This window comes from Citrus sinensis, chromosome 2 (genome assembly GCF_022201045.2).
Source record: "Citrus sinensis cultivar Valencia sweet orange chromosome 2, DVS_A1.0, whole genome shotgun sequence".
In the NCBI taxonomy this organism is placed as follows: domain Eukaryota; kingdom Viridiplantae; phylum Streptophyta; class Magnoliopsida; order Sapindales; family Rutaceae; genus Citrus; species Citrus sinensis.
In genome coordinates, this window is record NC_068557.1 from 10,128,623 (window position 1) to 10,150,318 (window position 21,696).

The window sequence follows — 21,696 nt, forward strand, 5'->3', positions numbered from 1 at the left end:
AATGTTGAAGGGACCGCCAAGGAAGAATGAAGAAGATGTTGCAGAAGTTGATCTTGACAAATGATGGTTGAAACGCCAAAATGGAAGAAAGAAAAATGTTGGAACACGGCTTTGAAGAAGCCACGAGAAGAATAAAGAAAATATTAAAATAATAGCCAATTTTGGCTATATAAAGAAAGCTCCCCATTTTTGGTTTTTTGCATCTAATCCTCGGCTTCTTTTCTTCATTCAGAGAGTATTTCTTTGGGGTGTATTTGGGGCTTAGGTGAGAGGAATTTATTTCTGAGAGTGTGGTTGTAATAATTTTCCACATAGTGAATATTTTTTTCTCTGGTTGTCTTTTTGACAATGGCCGTGGTTTTTCTCCGGATTTGGAGTTTTCCACGTAAATCTTGTGTTGTGTGATTGGTGTATTCTCCATTAAATTTTTTCTGTTAATTTGTTGCTTGACAAATTGCTTAGAGTGATCTTGGGAGGAAGCTCAATTTCCTAACACGAAGAACCAAAAAATCCCCAAAACCCCGCAATGAAACCAAGTGCGACGCTAACAAAAAGCCATAACTTGTCATGCTCATCCTCATCTTCATCATCTCCTCGGGGAACCGGCGACCTTCCGCCATTTTCAGGGCACTTTTTTGGTAATGGATCTCCGCAAAGTGCTAGATTACCCTCATAAATCGATGGATCATTGAGGGTTTGAAACTGGTTCGTATTTGGTATTTCGCCGGACAAGTTGTTGTACGACAGGTTCAAGTGATTCATGAATATAAGTGAAGCCATGCTTGGAGGAATAGAGCCAGAAAGCTTGTTTTTTGATAGGTCTAGAGTTTCTAACCATTCAAAGTTTCCAATCTCTTCAGGTATCTTTCCCACCAAATGATTGTGCGACAAGTTCAAGGTTCCCAAGTGAACAAGGCTTGTAAGCTCTGCTGGTATTTCTGCTGATAGATTGGTGCTCGACAAATCCAGAAGATTAACAAGGTATAGAGTAGTGAAATATTTGCGCTCACTTCCCTTAGTCACCACTCGCAACCGTCCCTCGTGTTGAACAGATTTTGGAGGTTCAACTTTCATGTCACTCAAATTCCCTACACGAGGAGGAATGAATCCTGACAGGTCATTGTGTGACAGGTCCAGTATGTGAAGTCTAGAAGGCTTACACAATTCAGAAGGAACGGTTCCATTGAAGAGGTTGGATCACAGACGTAAAATTGACAATCCAGGCATGCTTGCTCCTATCCAAGCCGGAATGTTGCCAGAGAGATTATTGTCACCAAGATCAAGACTCTCCATGAAAGTGCAATTTTTCAGTGAAAGAGGGAGTTCGCCAGAAAGATAATTGTTACGGAGCACTAAGAATCTGAGTGTACGAAGAGAACCAATTGACTCTGGTATGCTACCGGAAAGGCTGTTATTTGACATATCCAAAATATAAAGGAAAGAACTGTTGCTAAAAAGCAGAGGAATTTCACCAGACAAGTTATTGTTGGAAATGACCAATGTTATTAATTGCTTTAGATTGCCTATGGACTTGGGAATGCTGCTATTTAGAAGTTGAAGGAGATATCTAAATCCGTCAGCAAAGGAAGGTTTTGGCCAATGTCATCAGGAATTGGGCCGGAAAAGGAATTATCCCTTAAATACAACTTTGTCACATTAAATGACCACAGCGGGAGACGACCCTCAAAGTTGTTAGAACTCAAATCAACTGTGGCTGGAAAGTTAAATCCTAAGGAATTTGGAACCCTTCCTCTTAATTCATTATAAGCAACATCTAGTTCATCAAGGGTCAAACTCAACTGCCAAAACCAGTCAGGTATGGTGTCTGAAATCCTAGCTTTGTTAAGAACCAAAGTTCTTAGTTCAGTTTGATTTCTAAGCCAGGTTGGAAATTTTGGACCAAGTTGGCATGATCTAAGTTTGATGAAACCTAGTTTAAATGGAGGGAACCAATCAGAACTGATGTTGAAAAGCAAGGTAACATTTATCGAATCTTTAGTTAATGACTGGGGTGACTCTATAGTTAAAGACAGTTCTTCTAGGCTTGAGAGGTTCCTAAAACGAGATTCAGTTATGACACCTTCCCATTTGTTCTCGGAGAGATCCAACACTTCAAGTGCTGATAGCTGTCCGAAATTTTCTGGCCATTCATTTGATTAGATGCTAGGTACAATTCCTTCAAAAGGGTCAAGTTTCCAATTGATGGTGGAATTGAACCCAGAAATGAGTTTTGCCAAAGCACAAGGTGTCTTAAATTCTTAAGAGAACCTAAAGAAATGGGAAGAATACCGGTGAATTGATTGAATCGCAACTCTAGTTTCTCTAGTAAGATGCTATTTGTACATTCAGATAAACCATCAAGGAAATCACTCACCTCACTACTGATGTTGTTTCTAGAAAGAATCATTGTCCGCAAATTGCACAACTTCCCCAAATTTCTGGATAACTGGCCTCCAAGGAATGAATTTCCAGACAAATCAAGCTCTTGAAGAGAATTCAAGCTAGCAAATCCATCTGGGATATCACCTTGAAGGTCGTTGGAGCCGAGATCAAGACATAAAAGGCTGGTGATGTTGAACAACCAGTGAGGTGTTGTGGAGTTGAAATCATTGTTGGAGAGATCAAGCACTTGAAGAGATGCGAAATTAAGAGATGGAAAACTGAGAGGAAGACTGGGAAGATTACAATTGGGCAAGTGCAACTCAACAAAAGAATGCAGCTTATTAAAAACTTCAAGCCAATATGCTCCAGCTTTGCTAAGATCTGCGCCTCCCAAGTTAAAGTATACTAAGGAAGAAAGACCTGAAAGCCATTCAAGGTCTATTTGATTTGATTGATCAAGAAAATTATTGAGATCAAGGTAAAGCAAGTTTGAGAGGTTTCCAAGACTCTGAGGAATTGTTCCACTAAAAAATGAGCCAGATAAATTGAGATATCTCAGCTCCTTTAGTGATCCAATGAATTCAGGAACTTGGAAACCTGTGAAATTACTCATGCTCAAGTCCAAGTATTCCAAGTCTTTCAACTGAAGCAGAGAAGGACTAATCTCACCACCCAATTCGTGACCTGCGTCATCCTCAAAAGAGCCAAAACTGTCTCGAAATGGATTGTTAAGATTGAGCTTGATGACACTCGCAGTTCTGTTATTGCAGCTTACTCCGCTCCAGCTACAGCAATCTTCACCCACCCAAGATGAGAGCTGACCTGAAGGGTCTCTAAGGCTTTGTTTGAACTGGAGAAGTGCTTTCCTCTCAGCCTCTTGGCAGCCTGAACCAAGTTGAATGGTTTCTGGGTGCAAAATTCCTGATAATAGCAAAAGAAGGAGAAGCGCCGAGGTTGCACTTTTGTTACCACCCATGTCAGCAGAATGCAACAGAATGCTACGTTATTTCACGACCCAAGAAATTGCAGTACATATAAAATTCTAAGGCTCAAGTCGGCCGGCAGTCTCGTAGTTGACCTCACAATTCCATGACTTTAATAAGCAATGCTTGTTAAGGTTGACTTTCGGCACTACAAGTTTTCTCTGTGGCAATGTATTGAGACATACGTGGAGTAACTTAGAAATGCACTAATTTGTGAGCAAATGGTGATTTTCATGAAACTTGACTTCAACGAATGCCGCTTTGACCGGTTCATGGAATCGTAATTTATACTACGGTACTTGTAGTCTGCAAAAATCATCATTTAAGTCCTCTTAATTTTGGTTTCTTATCTCTTTTTTTATAGATAAGTCATCAATCATTAACCATGACATAATTTAATGAACTATAAATGTCAATTTTACCCCTGATCCAAATATCATTTAAACTAGAAAAAAGTGAAACCAAACAAAAAACATAAATATATAAAGTCTATTGAATAACAACATTGTGGATTAATCTGCTGAATTCAAAACTTGAAGGGATAAGACGGCAGCGTTTCAGATTGAATATAAATGCTTCAAGAAGTCACGAGCCAGACATGTGCAATACTTAAAGTTCAAAACGGCATCAATTGAGATCGTTTTGAGCTAGTTTAAGTGAAGCACGTGAGAATGCATGTGAGAAGGGAATCAAATTGTTACGAGGTCGTTATACACGTGGCGTTAATCTGTGCAAACTGGAGTTTATATCAGCTGGTAAAAAGCTGATGGTTTGGTGAGTGTGAAATTGAGACCTTTCTGGAGAGATCTGTGAGAGAGAAAAGTGTAATCTTTGTTCTTGTAATCATATCTGAAAAAAGCTCTGTAATCTTGACTTGAATCAGCAATAATACTCCTTTTGGTGGCTTCTCCCCGTTGATGTAGGTTGTGCTCACAACACAACTGAACCACGTAAACTGAGTCTCGACTTTTCTCTGTGTGTGTTGATTGCTGTGTTTGATCATTTTCTTATTTCTTTGATTCCATTAATTTTGGTCAGAGTTCCTTGCTCAGAATTAACAAGTATGAAAGTCGATTTGGTTGATATATGCAATTTGCTAATTCTTGATCTCAATCTTTGGGAGTGCTTTGATAGCTCTGTATCTTGAGCTATTAGAGTGCTAACAAACATACTTCAATAAAGACAGACCCACTTACTCCCCGGAAAATGTATATTTTCCTACAAAGACCTACACCCAATCTAATCGACATTCAAAAGATTATGCTTCAAGTCAGTTTTACAATGAAAAATACCAAAATTGAGGATGAGAAACAAAACACCAGAGCATCACTATTTTAGTAATTTACATGATTGAAATTTGTTCTTGAATCCTCTTTAGAGCTTTTGAAGAGGATGTATATATAAATGCATTTATATGTAATAGTGTGTGATTTCATTCTTATAAAAACAGCCATCAACCATATAATCATACTTCGTTCAAGAGTCAAAAGAAGCTCGTATCAATAAAGACTAAAGAATCATATTTCTTTATACACATTCCCTTCACAAACCTAAACGTTGCAAGCATCACAACCCTTTCTTAGATGGAGGCTTCTTATTTCATAATTAAGTAATGCATCTGGAATTATTCGTGCCTTAAATGCTTTTGAAAATTTTAAAATCTTAGAAGAATTAACAGTTAAAGTGTTAAAGGCTAATGTTATCTGAGTGACACATGTTTCAACATATATCAATAAGGTAATACAATTTTTAAAAATAGGAAGGCATGTGATAAATTGTTAACTTTTCTATTAACTTTAACAAAATTAGTTGTCTTTTGGTGAAACGACATTTCTACCCCTATGACTTTGTTAAATGATAGGGCTAATGTCACGTGGGTGACAAATGTTTCAACATTTATCAAGCAAGTGACAATTATTTCGAAAATACTCTTATATATGACAAACCGTTAGCTTCTACCATTAACTCTAACGAAAGCGGACAGTTAATTGAAAATGACATTTCTCCTCTAACCACTGATTTTTTTAATAAAAATCTAAATTGCGTCTAAATCAGGGTTTTTTTGGGGTTAAACCAAACTAATTTTTAACGAAAAAAAACCCTCATTGAATCAAACTAATTTTTGAACATAAAGAAGAAGCAACTCTCTCATGCATCGTGAAGCATGATATAAATCCATTTTTTTTTATCTCATTACCACTAATTTTGTAAATATTAGACTCAAATCTTCAAGAATCCAATATGATGGCTTACTAAACATTTGTTCTTTCAAAATATTGTTCATAACAACCAAACAGTTTGCCCAGTCTAGTAGCAACAAAGATATCCAATACATTCTTCAACAAAGCTCTATCAATATTTTCCCTCATGTTCTCTATTAATTACAACATTTTTGTGTTGTTACAGTTAACAACAGAAGTTAACAATTTATCTCCAGTAGGAGCATTTTTAAAACAATTGTTACCTATGAGATAAAGGTTGATACATGTGTCGCCCAAGTGACATTAACCCTTTTTTTTATTATATAAATCAATTGTTCCTATTTTTCCCTTGCATCATTACGATTAAAGGCAAGAGTTAATAATTTTCACACGTCTACTTATTTTTAACTATACTTATTGAAACATGTGTCACCCAGATGACATTAACCTTATCAGTAAAACACAAAATCAATGAGGACTCAAATGATGATTTTTATAAAATACTGGTCTACATGATTATTTTAATAAACAACAAGGCCAGCAGTGTAAATTATCCTTCTTAGAATACTATATTAATGCAAACCAAGTATAATCTCCTTTATTCGAAGAACATTGATGTAAGGATTGTAAATTATTTAATAATTAATTTTTAAGATTACACGGGATTTGCGGTCCTATCTCTCACTTGATTATTCCTTGTCATCGTTGTCTTCCAACTTGCTTTGATTTTTTATTATCTCTGGATGTATGTGATTTGTGAACCTACATGTCATTAGAACATGAGTGTTTTTAGACCCTAGCTCAAGTGGGCCATTTTTAATCCACGCCTATAAAAAATCGTCAAAATCACTAATTTTGGGGTCAAGAATTTGTTAATTGGCCATGGATTGGAATCCCACTGATAACCATTAATTTTGGTGTCAAGAATTTGTTAATCGGCCATGGATCGGAATCCACTGATAACCATTAATCAAAACTTTATTATCATAATGAGATTAAAGACTAATCATGAACGTTATAGTATAGGACTAAATCCCAAATTAAGAAAATAGTTGGTTCAGTTATTAACAAATTCATCATAGTCCATAACCATGAGTAGTGGTGTTCAAAATGCAATACAATCCTACTAAACTAATTGATCCAATCTAATTAAATTTTGGTCGGACTAACCTTTTGATTGAATTGGATTAAATTGTAAAATGAAAAATTCAATGTAAATGCATTGGTCTATGGATCTATATATTCAAATTTAATATAAATCAACCCAACCAATTAATCTTTCTTTTATTTATTTATTTTTTAAAAAAAAAGCATATCACTTTTAGATTTAACTTACTAAAAAAATCTAACTTTCCTAAAAAATAAAAAATAAAACCATTTTGCATAACTGTAAATATACAATAATAATAAAAAATACAAATTGCAACCCGCAACCAATATTTGCTTTGGATATTCAAATTTCAATTACTTTTTATAACCATATTCAAATTTCAATCTGCTGTGTTGAAGCTTTTAAGTTTCGTGTCACTAATTTTGCATGAGAAATTAAGTTTTGTGTCACTAATTTTGCATGAGAAGTTTTATTTGCTAATTTCGGGTCAATCATGTTTGATAACCCAGCCTGATTGGACCCTCTTTTAATATTTGTTGTAAAAACTACTAACAATCCAATTATTAATTAATCCACTACATTTACATCCACCCGCAGCCTACTACAGATTTTAACTTTTTGAAGAAAACCCACTCCTTGCGATTTTGACAATTACCAAACCCGCAATGGTATCCAATGTATTTTATGTGAATTTCCACGTTTAAAAATATAAATGTTTAATATGTAAATTTATAATAATAACTTAAAACTTCACGTAACACAATTAATTCTAAATTTAACCAATGTAAATAAAAAATTAAAATTTCAACATCAATCTAATACAAATTCAAAAATTTAAGTATAAAATTCATAGATCCATAAAAGAAACCACAAACTAGTATAAAAAAATAACAATTATCATTTTATATTATCATTCAACATAAACTTCAAGAGAAAATCTTCATTTCTTTCACCACCATTAGCACCCATCCAACACAATTCCTACAATAATGATTATGATTAATATTTTCTAAAGAATAATATTTTTTGGTTACTAACCCATCACCTTTCCCTTTAGTTTGGTTTCCTTAAGTTTAAGTTATGACTTTGGTTAAGGCTTAGGCTATTAGGCACATTGCAACTTGTGCACACGTTTACACTTTATATTATTACTGTATATATTTTAAGATTCAAATATTTTTCAATTAAAATAAATTAAAAATAATTAAAAAAGTTGTAGGTAAGTGGATACTCATATATTTGACTAATACTAAATCCCCCACAACCTAATGCGAGCTTCAATTTATAATATCAAACCCGCCCACAACCCACAAAATTATCCGCAACGGACAAATTTTGGTGGGTGGATTTGGACAGATTTGTGGGTACCATTGCCATTCCTATATGATTCTAGAAGGCCTGTAAACACATTACAAAATGGATATGTTGCGGGATTAGATGTTTGACATACTATCATTCATCAACAAATAGCGTGACTTTCCCAACTTTCCCAACTGCATTACATTGAAATTCCTGGTTGCAAGATGTAGATAACTCTTCAAAATCCCTCAATAACACCAACCCCCGCTAATCAAAAAACTTTTCACTGCCGATGTACAGAAACAAAACATCAAACAACTTTAAATAACATGAATCCAAAAACAGCCATGCAACTGCTTTCTATTTTTAGTGTGCCTATTTTCCAAATCAGGTTTATAACTGATAAAAAGTAATGCCGTCTAAGTTCCAGGATTGTTAGTACAATAGTGGAGATGATCAAGGATACTTCTTCACCTTTCAGCAGTTGAAGATGATCCAGGAAAATTCTTTGCCTTGCGAGTTATCATAGGAGATTCTTAACAACTATCCCAAGATAATAACCACGCTCTGCATTCTTTAGCTGAAATCTCACAAGCTTAAGACCACTCTCGCTACCTTGAACCTCAATCAACTCAGCCATCTTGAGATTATAGGGCAAACATGAAATAGCCTTGCAATTTTTCCCAAAGCAATGAAATATGATCCAGTCCTCATCATAAATCTGTGAAGTGACAAGATATTGCAGACTATTATGCCTGGAAAAAGAAGGAAGGTAGAAAATTAAATTTGCAAGCAAAGCAAAAAGTGGAAGCAACACCTAACTTACAATGTAATTGCTTTTTGCTACCTTTCCTATAAGAAACAGAGGTTAAAGTAGCACCACTGTAACCAGCTAACAGATTAAACCATGCTGAAAGAACAAATTTTTATTTAAACCCCTAGTAGCTGTAAGACTATGGTGAGCAGTATCCATCCATTGAAGACATTCAACATATGAATTTGTATGTCCACTTGCATAATCATTTGAAAAGAAAATTTCCAGATTTCTTGAAATAGTATACCAGATGCCTATGTTACAGATATGTCAAACAGTTCATGGTGACACTCCAACAAGGGGAGTAAAAAGGCCCCATCTCTGTTGCTATTACTTCTATTATCAAATTTGTTTTAAGGGAACATTTCCCAGAATCATACAGTCCCTCCTCTCTACTTATAATAAACCTTTGTGGGATCAATTTCCTCATGTAGGAATTGGACTGGTATGGCATCTAATCTTCAAAGGTATGACATGAATGGCAAATGTCGGTAGCAACCAACGGAACAAAATACCTGCATGGTACTACTTTCTGGCAATGACCTATCTGGGGAAGTGCCAGATCTAACAAATCTTTCAAGACAAGGCATCTTAAACCTGTCACTGAACTATTTGACCGAAAATCTGCCAGTGAGCATTGGAGGCTCACATGTCCTAGAAGAATGACAATGTTTTTTTTTCTTGGCACATTTTGCCTATCTAAGGCTGTATTCTGCCCTGTATCCTAAAAATGCAGTAAAGAAAGAATCTGCAGATGCAAAAATTGAACTTATATGTAAGAACCTAACAAAAGCATTTAACCTCAAACAAAGCCAGAGCACAATAAGTGAGTCAACTACAGAAAATGGAAACCAACAATAACTTTCTCTATACTGAAAGTATTCCACAAAAAGTAAAACAGTCACCCAAAACAAACTCTTAACACCATCAAACTCACCATCTAACGCTGTATATTAAGCATAGCTTTGGCCTCATTCTGCTCTTCAACAAACTCTTCAGTCGCGTACTTCTTCAACAACTCCATCTTCTTCCTCTCAATAACCATCTTCTCAATCTCCTTATCATCAGGCAACGGCACGTGCACCACAAACTCCCTCTCCTTCTCTTTCCTCTCAATCTCCATTTCCCTCATCCTCTCCTCCAAAACCACATCCTCTTCCCCCTCCTTCAAGATCTCGTTCACCTGCCCCATCACGCTCGCCTCTTCCCCGCTCTTCACCGTCTTCATCGCCTCCTTCTTTATCTCATCCAACCTCCTCCACTCCTGCACCGCCTTCGCACGCATTTCCCTCTCCGCGGGCCCCTCAACTCTCTCCAAAACCCCATCTTCATCATCCCTGTACCCATAATAACTCGCATCAATCCTCTTATAAATATCATACCTAGTCCTCCGCTTTCGCAACTCCGGCGGCTTCTCGAACAACTCCCTCACACCCGGCAGCTTCTTCGCGGCGCCAAAATAACGGTACCCCGGCCCACGCCCGCTAGGGTTTGGGACGTCGACGATGTTCCCTTCCAAGTCCGTCATTTTAGCAAAGTGTTTGGTGTAATTGGGGCCGCCGAGTTCGAAAATCCGTCTCTCCCAGTGCCCCTTCTCGCGGATTAGTTTGTTAATCTCGTCGTTGAGGTCGCGGAGCCGGTGCTCGCCGAGGCCTTCGTTCTGGATCTCGGCCACTTTGCGGCCGATTTCTCGCATGATTTGCTGCCGCCACTTGTCGGCCTCGCTGAGATCGCGGCACTCAGAGGCTAAATACGGACGCCGTTCTTTGGGTTTCTTTTTCTCTTCTGCCTGTAGTGCGATGTACCGATTCAGCATCGACTGAGCTTTCTCTTCGTTACGCGCCATGGCTCTGTTCCTGACTCTGGATTCGCGAGTTTCACTGAATAAACCCAAAAAAACAAAACCCTAATTTTTAATTTTGAGAAGAGATTTATCACTCAAGCCTGAGCAACGAAGTTTTAATGCTAAATAGGCGACAACAAGAGTGACGGCGAAGAAGGAAATAAAGAATATTATTGCTATATAATAATATTTTGGGAATTATTATCATTTAAGTTTTATTGTCTATTCTCTTGAGAAGAGGATTCTATTCTATCGTAATCCCAAATCATCTTTTTATTTTATTATTTTAATAGATGTGAAGTTATAATATGAATAATATGTTTGTTTATAGATTGTTTTTAATAAGGGAAATATTTTTTTAGTTAATTTGTATTTATAAATATTTTATAAAGTTATTTTCCCTCAATTAATAATTCATTACTTTTCCATTGTTATTCTTAAAAATTTCAAGCAATGTTAGTCATCGGTAAAAGTTTTAAAATTAATAAAATTATTTATTTGTTTCATCTCCTTACCCACAGAATGTAACATTAATCTTTAATTAATGATATCATAAGAATTTATTTGTTAAATGTTTGAAGTATGAAATTTAATGAATTTTAGATCTTTTTAAAATATTTAGACAATTGCATTAGAAAAAAACAAACTTTTGTACATTTTATTTGAATGAGAAAAGTCTCATTGAGAAAAAATATTATATTTCAAAATATCTCTATTAAATATGCTTACTTCTTAAACTATAAAATCAATAAACAAACATATTATTCATATTATAAAACTTAAAAATAATAATGATATTTCTTAGGGTATGGATGTTTCCACCCTACTATTTTTATAAACCTACCCCACCTCCATAAAATAATTACAATAAATTTACATCATTTTACAAAATTACAAATTAATAATAAGTTTGAACAATTAATTAATTAAATCATTCTTATAATACTTTTCTTTTCTTTTCTAACTTAGACTTTAACAATCTTCAACCATTTGAGGTTGCTTTAAAATATGTTTAATTTGACTATTTTACCCTTATAATATAGAATAACCAAATAACTCTAATTGTTTAGACATATTATTGTAACTAATTGTTTAGAAATTTAGTTTTATGTTTTGTTATCTAACATGTTTTATATAAAATCTAATAATTTTTAATAATCCACATGTCCTAATTATATGTTGTTAGTTTAGTGGAATATTAATAATAGACCAAAAATTACTATTTATACATCGTTGAAAAATAAAAAAATTGTATAAAAGAATAATTAAATGGGAAATTTACAACCGTCCACCTGTTTGTTTTGTCTTTTTCAAAAATACACAAACACTTTTTTTTTTTTCAGCGCGCCACCTGAAGTTCACTTTTTGTTGCATTCTTCCACTTCCGTCTAATTTCCGTTAGCAAATTTAACGGAATGACCTTTTTACCCCTCAAAATTACAATTTAACCCAAAATAAATAGAAATTGGAGATAAATTGGATGGATTTAATTTTTTTTCAAAGGTGGATGCTAGAAATTGGAGGAAAATAATGTTTGTTGCTTGCTAAATTTAGAAAATTTGTATTTATTTTTTTGGAGGAAAATAGTGTTTATTACTTGCTAGATTTAGAAAATTTGTATTTATTTTTTCTCTTTCAAAAAAATAAATACAAATTTTCTAAATTTAGCAAGCAACAAACACTATTTTCCTCCAATTTCTAGCATCCACCTTTGAAAAAATTTAAATACATCCAATTTATCTCCAATTTCCATTTATTTTGGGTTAAATTGTAATTTTGAGGGGTAAAAAGGTCATTTCGTTAACATTCCGTTAAATCTACTAACGGAAATTAGACGGAAGTGGAAAAATGCAACAAAAAGCAAACTTCAGGTGGCGCACTGAAAAAAAAAAAATTGTTTGTGTATTTTTGAAAAAGGCAAAACAAACAGGTGGACGAGTGTAAATTTTCCTAATTAAATTTAAAGAAAATTTTTAGATAAACCCTATTTTTTATTTATAAAAACAAACAAGATAACTCTTATATTTAAATATTAAAAAATACATATTATTTAAATATTTATATTAAAACTCATTTAAATTTTAAAAAAATTCAAATATATTCAGATTTCAAATAAAAAACCAAAACTATCTAATACTACTCTTTATCCCTCTTTTCATAATAACCCCGCTATAATAAGTTTATAAAAAACAAACGTTTCCTACTGCACCTTTCTCTCTCTTTCCTTCCCTCCCTCGGTGTGAAAATAATCCACGGGCCAATATTTTTCTTGTAAGATCAAATCTAATGCTAAAGCTTAAAAAGTATCAAATTGCAATTGCTAATTGTAACATGAAATCTTTTGAGGCCAACTTGGAGTCCTATGAAACATGACATTCCGAACTTCAGACTTTTTCGAAGCGCAAAATGCAAGTCTTATCCTTGTGATTATATTTAATTTATTCTAATTCAGCGGTCATGTTTGCTGTATTGCGTATTGCCTTGTGACCAATTCTCTAATATTTTGGATAATATCAAAATCTTTTTCGAAGCATTCAAAGTGATGATCGCAATCTAAAAGTTGTACTCGCCAAAAATATTAGTCAACAGATCGTCGGATTAATAAGAAATCCTAGCAGAGTCATGGAAGCCAAGTCGCCCAGATGAACGAGTAAACATAAGCACTGTTTCCAGTCACCAACAAACATATGTTCCAATGAGATAATGCTAAACAAGCTATGAAGCATGATATAAGCCTGCACAAGGGATGTTCGTTTCACCATCAGAAGCACTTTCGCAAAACAAACATGGGAAACAACCAATGCATTCAACGCATCTTTCTTGTTCTTCTCTCAGGATTCTTGTTTTTCAACTTCATCAAGCTTAGCTCTTGCCAGAGTATTGCTCGTTGCGTGCAGAAAGAGAAAGAAGCGCTTCTCAAGATCAAGGCAAACCTAACAGATCCTTCAGGTCGACTCTCTTCGTGGACTGGAGAAGACTGCTGCAAATGGGAAGGTGTCGTCTGTGACAATAGCACGGGAAATGTTGTTCAGCTCAAACTACGCAGTCCGCAGATTCCTGACAGTTTTCCGGACAATGGAACAAATTATCAACTAGAAGGTGAGATCAATCCATCTCTGCTTGAGTTGAGGCACTTAAATTACCTAGACTTGAGCTTAAACAATTTCCGAGGAAGTACAATCCCAAACTTTATCGGTTCACTAGAGAGGTTGAGGTATCTCAATCTCTCTGGTGCATCTTTTGATGGAAATGTTCCTCTGAGTTTTGGGAATCTGTCCAGCTTGCAGATTCTTGATCTCAACACATTTTACTATTCATCGCTAGAAAGTGACGACTTGGAGTGGCTCAGTAGCCTTTCCTCTTCGCAATACCTTAATTTGGAAGGTGTAGATCTCAGCAAGACTGGAAGCAGTTGGGTTCAAGCATCTAATATGCTTCCTTCTCTTTCTGAGTTGCACCTACCAGCTTGCGGGTTATTCGAATTCCCTCCCCTTTCAGTGGTCAACTTTTCTTCCCTCTTAGTTCTTGATCTCTCCAGCAATGATTTCAATTCATCAATACCCCAGTGGTTGTTCAACATTAGTAAGCTTGCACATCTTGATCTCAGCGCAAACAATATCCAAGGCAATATTCCAGATGCATTTGCCAATATGACTAGCCTCCGCGAGCTTGATTTGTCTGAGAACTCACTTATTGGGGGTCAGATACCGAAAGATTTGGGAAGTCTGTGCAGCTTGCGGGATCTTGATCTTTCTAGTAATGACTTGGATGGTGAGATAATTGAATTCGTAGATCGTTTGTCTAAATGTACCAATAGTAGCTTAGAGTCACTGGATTTGGGGCAAAATAACCTGGGTGGATTTCTTCCCAATTCTCTCGGACAATTGGAAAACCTCAAGATTCTTCAACTGTGGGGAAACTTGTTCCGGGGTTCAATCCCGGAGTCCATTGGGAACTTGTCATCCTTGAGAGAACTTTATCTCCACAATAACCAAATGGATGGCACAATTCCAGAAAGTTTGGGGAAATTATCTCATCTTGTTGTCTTAGATATTTCCGGGAATCCATGGATTGGGGTGGTGACAGAAGCTCATTTTTTGAAGCTCAAGAACTTAAAGGAACTGCATATTGCCAAGTCTTCCTTAGCAGCACGACTTACATTGGTGTTTAATGTGAGTCCCGAATGGGTTCCTCCTTTTAAACTCCGATACATGAGGCTGAGATCATGTCAATTGGGCCCCAAATTCCCTGCTTGGCTGAGAAACCAGAATAAGCTGCAAACTTTCGTACTCAGAAATACTCAAATTTCAGACACCATACCAGAATGGTTTTGGCAGTTGGATTTATCATTGTATGAGCTTGATCTCGGTTATAATCAGATAAGTGGCAGAGTTCCAAATTCCTTGAAGTTTCTTCCTCAGTCTAATGTTTACTTAAACTGGAACCTATTTTCGGGTCCTTTTCCGCTGTGGTCTTCCAATGTGAGTTCCCTATATTTGAGCAACAATTCTTTTTCAGGACCAATTCCTTCAGATATTGGTGAAAGGATGCCCCTGTTAACAGATATGGATATCTCCCACAACCTCCTTAATGGTACCGTTCCTTTGTCCATTGGAAGACTAAGTTCTCTTACCACTCTTTCAATCTCCAACAACAATTTGACGGGACATATTCCGGAATTTTGGAATGGTTTGCCATTTTTGTATGCCGTGGACATGTCAAACAACAGCTTATCTGGCGAGATACCAAGTTCCCTGGGTTCTCTGCGGTTTCTTAGGTTCTTAATGCTGAGCAACAATCGTCTGTCCGGGGAAATCCCTTCAACCTTGCAGAATTGCACAACCATTCGTACTCTTGATCTTGGAGACAATAAGCTTTCAGATAACATTCCAGCATGGCTTGGGAAAAGCACGTCTCTATGGATTTTACGTCTGCGATCAAACATTTTTTATGGAGACATTCCCTCACAGCTATGCAGTCTTTCCTCTCTTCACATGTTGGACCTTGCACATAATAATTTATCCAGATCAATTCCCTCGTGTCTCGGGAACTTGACTGGTATGGCATCGGATATGGACTCTGAAAGATATGAGGGGAATGTTTTGGTGACAACCAAAGGAACAGAATACTGGTATGAGTCAACTCTTTATCTAGTGAACAGCATTGACCTTGGTTACAACAGCTTATCAGGGGAGATACCTGATCTGACAAATCTTTCAAGACTTGTCATTTTGAACTTGTCCATGAACCACTTGACAGGGAAAATACCAGACAGCATCGGGAGCTTAGGAAGATTGGAAACTCTAGACCTCTCCAAAAATCAACTTTCTGGAGCAATTCCGCCTAACTTGACTTTTTCAACTTTTCTGGCACACTTGAACCTGTCAGACAACAATCTTTCTGGTGAAATCCCATCAAACAATCAATTCCAGAGCCTCAACGATCCATCCATTTATGTGGGCAACCCTGCACTTTGTGGATCTCCACTACCCAACAAGTGCAATAAAGACAAGGAAACATCTGATTTCACCGAAGGAGATGATGAAGATGGAGATGACTTCGACAAGTTGTTGTTTTATAGCAGCATAGCAGTAGGTTTTATAGTGGGGTTTTGGGGAGTTTGCGGAACTTTAGCGATGAAAAAGTCTTGGCGGCTTTCCTATTTTGGATTTGTTGACAAAATAAAAAACAGGCTAATGTTGCTCGTCTTCCAAAGAGAATAGACCTAATCGATGCTTTGTCTTGCTACACTTATATTTAGTTCTCAATGTTGCCTGTATATAAAAGAAACATCCCTTGTAATGCAATAAAGCAGCTATTTCAGGTTGGGCCATAGATACTAATCATCATAACTTCTGAACGAACACAAAAGGAGGATAAAACAAACTCATGTAATTTTTTTTTTTTTTTTTTTTTTTTGCCACTGAGACTTCATTTGAGCTACAATACACTGCGGCTCAATCGATACAATTGGGTTCTGGACACCCATGTGAATACAATTGAATCACAAGAGGTAGTAGACTACAGATAGTACTAATATCTAATGTCGTGTCTATTAGCATTCTCATTTCCATTATTTTCATGGCATTTCGAGGATTGATGGCTTCTTTTTTTGAATATTTGCCATCAAGGCAACACATGAGGAAAGCAGTTCATGGAATATGAAAGCTCCAATTGAAACTTGAAAAAGACAACATATCGTAGCACATTATTGGAGAATATTGCATCTGTGCAAACAAAAACTAGTGAAAAGAAAAATGAGAACAATCATTGATTTATATACTGCAGGGGTGGTCTCCTCTCAGACTTTTTTCTTCTTTGTTTATTTTTGGTGTTTCAGGAAACGTGCTTCCCTCGGATTTCAAAACATTGATTTTTGTTATTTCTGGGGAAATCACCCCATTTGATAATAGGTAACAATCTCCACTACTTGATCTTCACCATATCAATCATCAGTGCCAAAGTAACAGTCGCCAAACTCTCCCATACCGGGTATTACAAGGAATTCTTAATTCTAAGCAACATCAATCTCTGAAGTGACAATTTTCAGGGATGGAAAACGTTTGCATACACATTGGATTCCCTCTGGAGCCTGAAGTTAAATCATAAGATTAGTACATTACATGAAGGACGTACCATAACCAATTATGGGAACCACTTACAGAGATGAGATTCAGGAATGTAAATTGGGATTCTGGAAATCCTTTCTCTATGAGTAGTTGAATAGCTCGGTTGGCAGAGTTCCCTATAAGGAAAGCAATCAAGAATGGTTTTGATTATCAACCCAGGTAAATAATGTCCATCATACAATGATCCAGCCGGCAGGCACAGAGGATGCTACTAAAAGTTAAGAAATGCACGCGAGCATCGTATTGCCCTTTATCTCTGGTTCAGAAAGATAGGTGACTCATTTATCGGTAAATCAATAGCTTGTGTGCAATCACCTTCCTTTATTATTAGTATTTAAGAGAAGATACAGTTTCAAGGTAACTTCTAAAAAGCACAATTTTAACTAACCAATTGATGATGTTTCGGAAAAAAAACGTGAAAATGACGGCTTTATTCAATATAGAGTGGATCAGCCCCTCCAGTCATCAAACAGCAGTCTCAAATATTTTTCAACAAATAAATTAGTTTATGACATTCCATTTCTCGCTTTCTTGAATTCCTTCTGTTTCAAAAATGAGCCTCTTTATCAGAAGAGGTGGAAAGAGATATGACTACAGCATAGCAAATTATTGGCAGATACCAAGAAAATAGAAAGTGTGAAAGAACATCAAGATTACCTGTGGCAAGAACAGGATCTAGAAGCAGGACTTGTCTTTCTGAAATATCATTGGGCAGCTTCTCATAGATAAGCTGATTATATTGAAACCAATAATGCATTATTAAAATTAATTCAATTTATTCATATAGGAACAAAAAGGGAAACCTCTCTTTCTAGAAAATCTTTTCTACAACGAATTATATTGTTACCTGTTTGCCATTGTACCCATCACGGTGAATCAGAATTTTTCCATTTCTTTTTCCTTTGCACCATGCACGCAATGTATTTTCCATGCTTTCGCCACTTAACATCACAATAGAAACATTTTAGCATATATCAAAACAAAAACAAAAACAAAAAAAGGCAACCCACTAAACTATAATGCGCAGTAGCAAATTCCTCTATAAAGCTCTATGCCATCCAGCATCAGATGCTGAAGATCAGACTTTAGGATTCGTCAGAGTCATAAGATTGAAATTGGCACCACCACTCTAAATTCAAGTATAAATGCCATCCAACTAACCGAGAAAACAAAACCTCAGTGAGAGGCTGAGACCTCACCTTCGAACAATGGAAACCCTACATAGCTTCTTGCAAAAAGCAACCCCAGTACACATCGACACTGATGTAAAATAACAGAAATTTTTCAGAGTTATTAATTTTAGGCCAAACTAATGTAAGATGAAACAAGACAATTGATAATTTGAACTGATAACAAGCAAATATACCAGGTTAATCAACACAAATACTGCATGGTCAGAAGTAGCAATAAACAGGAGGGAGAGAGCGAGAGTTCTAAATTCTAGAAGATCAACACATTGGCAAGCCAATAGTAGAGGCACACGCATTTTCACAAAGTTAATGCACTGAATAGCAGAAATGAGCTAAAGCCTTTCTATTGATTATTCCTAGCACGCCTTTTGGAGTGGCTACTTGCTTCTCAGTGAATGGCAAATGGCCAAGGCCATGTTCCAAAACCTAAAAGTCAAAATAAAGGAAACAATAACATTTTTCAGCATGTCTGAACCCTGATCTCAACACAAACAAGCACATGCGCGCGCATATAGTAATGAATTTCAGCTAAGCAATGGAGACAGAATTTACCAGCCGAGTAATTAAGTCGATCTTAATAAAATACAAAATCATGCTTCGATATTCCCCGGTCTCAAATCATTGTATGAATACCTCTTGTCTGAAACACGGTTCTCCCACTTGAGAATAAACTAAGAAAAATGTTGGAACCAAATTAACTACCAAGATCAATTTGGAACCCCCAAGATCCACTCTAAGAGACTTGATCTTTAACTAGGTTTGACACTATACTGAGTTTGAGAAGAAATTTGTCTTGATAACTGGAATCCATCACAAACCGAAAGCAAAAGCAGAAAAGACAGAAAACAGATCACACGCACTGCACCAAGATTTATAGTGGTTCGGCCATTTTCTTGCCTACATCCACTGTGAAAAGAGAAGCAAGCCTTCACTGATTTCAGAGATTACAAGTTACAAAGATGAAGAGTAAGTGTAACCCAACAGATTCCCCCAGTAACAGATCATAGGGCCTTTTATATCTCAATCAGAATCATCTAGAAATACCCCAAGCAATCAGCTCACGCTTCTGGGTTTCCCAGCTAAGCAACCCCAGCTGCATCCCGCGTGAATTAACTGAATTAACAGCTTCTTGAACTGCTCAAGGACACTTGTCAAATGCTCGTATAACCTGCTACTTAAAACGCAGATGCGGCTGTCGTTTGGATCAGTGAAACACGTGATGAACCACGTGTGTTACTAATTCAACCAGCCGACATAGCAGCTCTGTCATACAGCTCCTCTGAATTACAACGACTGACAAAGTCGTTACTCTCTTCCTCAAGCACCTGACACATCATATACATTCCCAAATCCAGATTTGAGCTTCACCCCTTCAACAAAAAATAAGAACCTTAGATAGCTAAAAAGAGTAAGCAGTAAACGAACTCCATATCATACTACAAGGCAAATAGAGAAACTTTGAGATCACAATTATTATCTTAAGCCAGTGATGATGCCCTTTCATAGGCACTGGCTTGGCGTACAGAAAATATTCTCTGCTAAGCATTAACAAGCAAAGGTAGTAATCCATATTTCTGTTTCATTACAGAATTAAATCCGGAAAGTAAAGTAAAAAGAAAATCAATAATACAAACACATAAGAAGATATACCTGGAATCCTCTGACTGAATCACATACACATTGGGGTATATTTTACAGAGTTCATGCTGACCAAGCCTCGGGGTATGATTACGGCAGCATACTTAGAATATATTATATTAATGCATACTAATTATAATTTTAGGGAAAATAAATCTCTTATCTTTTCCTTTTATTTTCAATTTTCTTGTATTGTACTTTACAAATTTATTAAAATAAATGAGTATTTTTGCTTCAAAACATGAGTGGTTAATTTTCTAAGATAAGCTTAAAGGTGAACCTCAAAAATTTAGATCATAGAATAAATTACCCCCTCAAGTATGTTTTAAGTTTATTTTATTTATTACATGTTGATAATTTATATTCCTTTTTGCCAATTACTTTTGTGTCATGTTAATTTACAAATATAATTCTCCTTTGAATCTATATGGTATTTTGACACTTCAGGATAACTCTGGCACATTATGTACACAATCTCATATTTATCTATACAAATAGTTAGTTAAGCATTAAATGGCATAATAATTAATTAGTAAAAAAAATACAAAATATAAATATAATAGAGTATTATAATCATAATTTGAAAATTGAGAGTGGATCCCGTAATCTTAGCACTTTTTTAGATTGTTCCTTATTAATTTCACTTTCAACAATTAATTTTTATTTAATAACTGACTAATAGATTTTTAGATTTTCTGTATGTTTGACATCGATCCGCCAGGTTACATTATAAGTAAATACGTTTTAAGTATAAAAGTAATCAATATTTTGTAGTCGAGTCAAAGTTGAAAAAAGATCAATTCAAGTCAAAGATAATAAATGAGTGTCGCTCACAAATAAAATTCCAGCTATACAATAATTTTTCTTGATATAGTATATAGTTATACTACTTATTGGCACTTCTGAATCCATGAATTATCAAACTAGTAGCAAAAACACTTAGACATCTGTTGTCACATAAAGAGAAATCCTTTCTCTCTCTCTCGTAATTGGGCAATGTACAGTTGACTATACAAACAAATATGTTGAGGAAAACTTACGTTAAACTGATCGAGTTAACTTTGACAAGTGCCGAGAGAGGAATGGGACCGTCCAATTCAATTTGAATTGCAAGTTGGGAGTCCAACCATTATTTTCTCATCTTATCCCAAAAAAAAAAAAAAAAAAAACCATTACTGTCTCATGCTCGTCAAATTTAAATTTGGAAATCTCACTATGAAAATATGGTGACTTGCCTAAATTTTTTTCTCATGGCCTCCTTTAATAGGAAAGTGTTTAGTACTCTTAGTAAGTGGTAAAATTAAGCTTTTGTTTTGATGGAGGTCATAATGATTAAATAATAAATTTAAGTCGGTTATGGCATAAAATCAGTATTGTAAAGCGTTTTACAACATTGTAAATGCGTAAAAAAAAAAAAAATCATTTACAACATTGTAAATAGGGATGGCAATGGGGAGGGGAGGGGAGGGGACCGATCTCCCCGTGCCCATCCCCGATATTTTGCGTATGTCCCCGTCCCCGTCAGAATTACTTGAGAGAATTCTCATCCCCTCCCCGAATAATAACAGGGGATCCCCGAGGGTCCCCGATCCCCGAATAACTAATA

The 21,696-nt window shown here is 35.8% G+C and overlaps 2 protein-coding genes and 2 pseudogenes across 3 annotated transcripts; 1 reads left to right on the plus strand and 3 right to left on the minus strand.

The window, feature by feature from the left end:
* Nucleotides 1-489: 489 nt before the first annotated feature.
* On the minus strand, nucleotides 490-3,358 carry LOC102628302 (receptor-like protein EIX2; annotated as a pseudogene).
* Nucleotides 3,359-8,244: 4,886 nt separating this feature from the next.
* LOC102627416 (uncharacterized) lies at nucleotides 8,245-10,801 on the minus strand. Of its 2 annotated transcripts, none has more exons than XM_006469980.4 (2): nucleotides 9,728-10,801; nucleotides 8,245-8,697 (listed from the first exon to the last, which is right to left on the minus strand). In XM_006469980.4, the coding sequence occupies exon 1, from the start codon at nucleotides 10,634-10,636 to the stop codon at nucleotides 9,731-9,733; it is 906 nt and encodes a 301-aa protein (XP_006470043.1). In that variant the 5' UTR covers nucleotides 10,637-10,801; the 3' UTR covers nucleotides 8,245-8,697; nucleotides 9,728-9,730. The 2 variants fall into 2 exon arrangements, with proteins under 2 accessions (XP_006470043.1, XP_006470042.1); XM_006469979.4 differs by having other exon boundaries at nucleotides 8,245-8,731; nucleotides 9,728-10,800.
* Nucleotides 10,802-13,382: 2,581 nt separating this feature from the next.
* LOC112497271 (receptor-like protein EIX2) lies at nucleotides 13,383-16,407 on the plus strand. Its single transcript, XM_025095395.2, has one exon. The coding sequence runs from the start codon at nucleotides 13,420-13,422 to the stop codon at nucleotides 16,354-16,356; it is 2,937 nt and encodes a 978-aa protein (XP_024951163.2). The 5' UTR covers nucleotides 13,383-13,419; the 3' UTR covers nucleotides 16,357-16,407.
* A 556-nt stretch (nucleotides 16,408-16,963) lies between these two features.
* On the minus strand, nucleotides 16,964-20,553 carry LOC112495592 (uridine/cytidine kinase UKL1, chloroplastic-like; annotated as a pseudogene).
* Nucleotides 20,554-21,696: the final 1,143 nt, after the last annotated feature.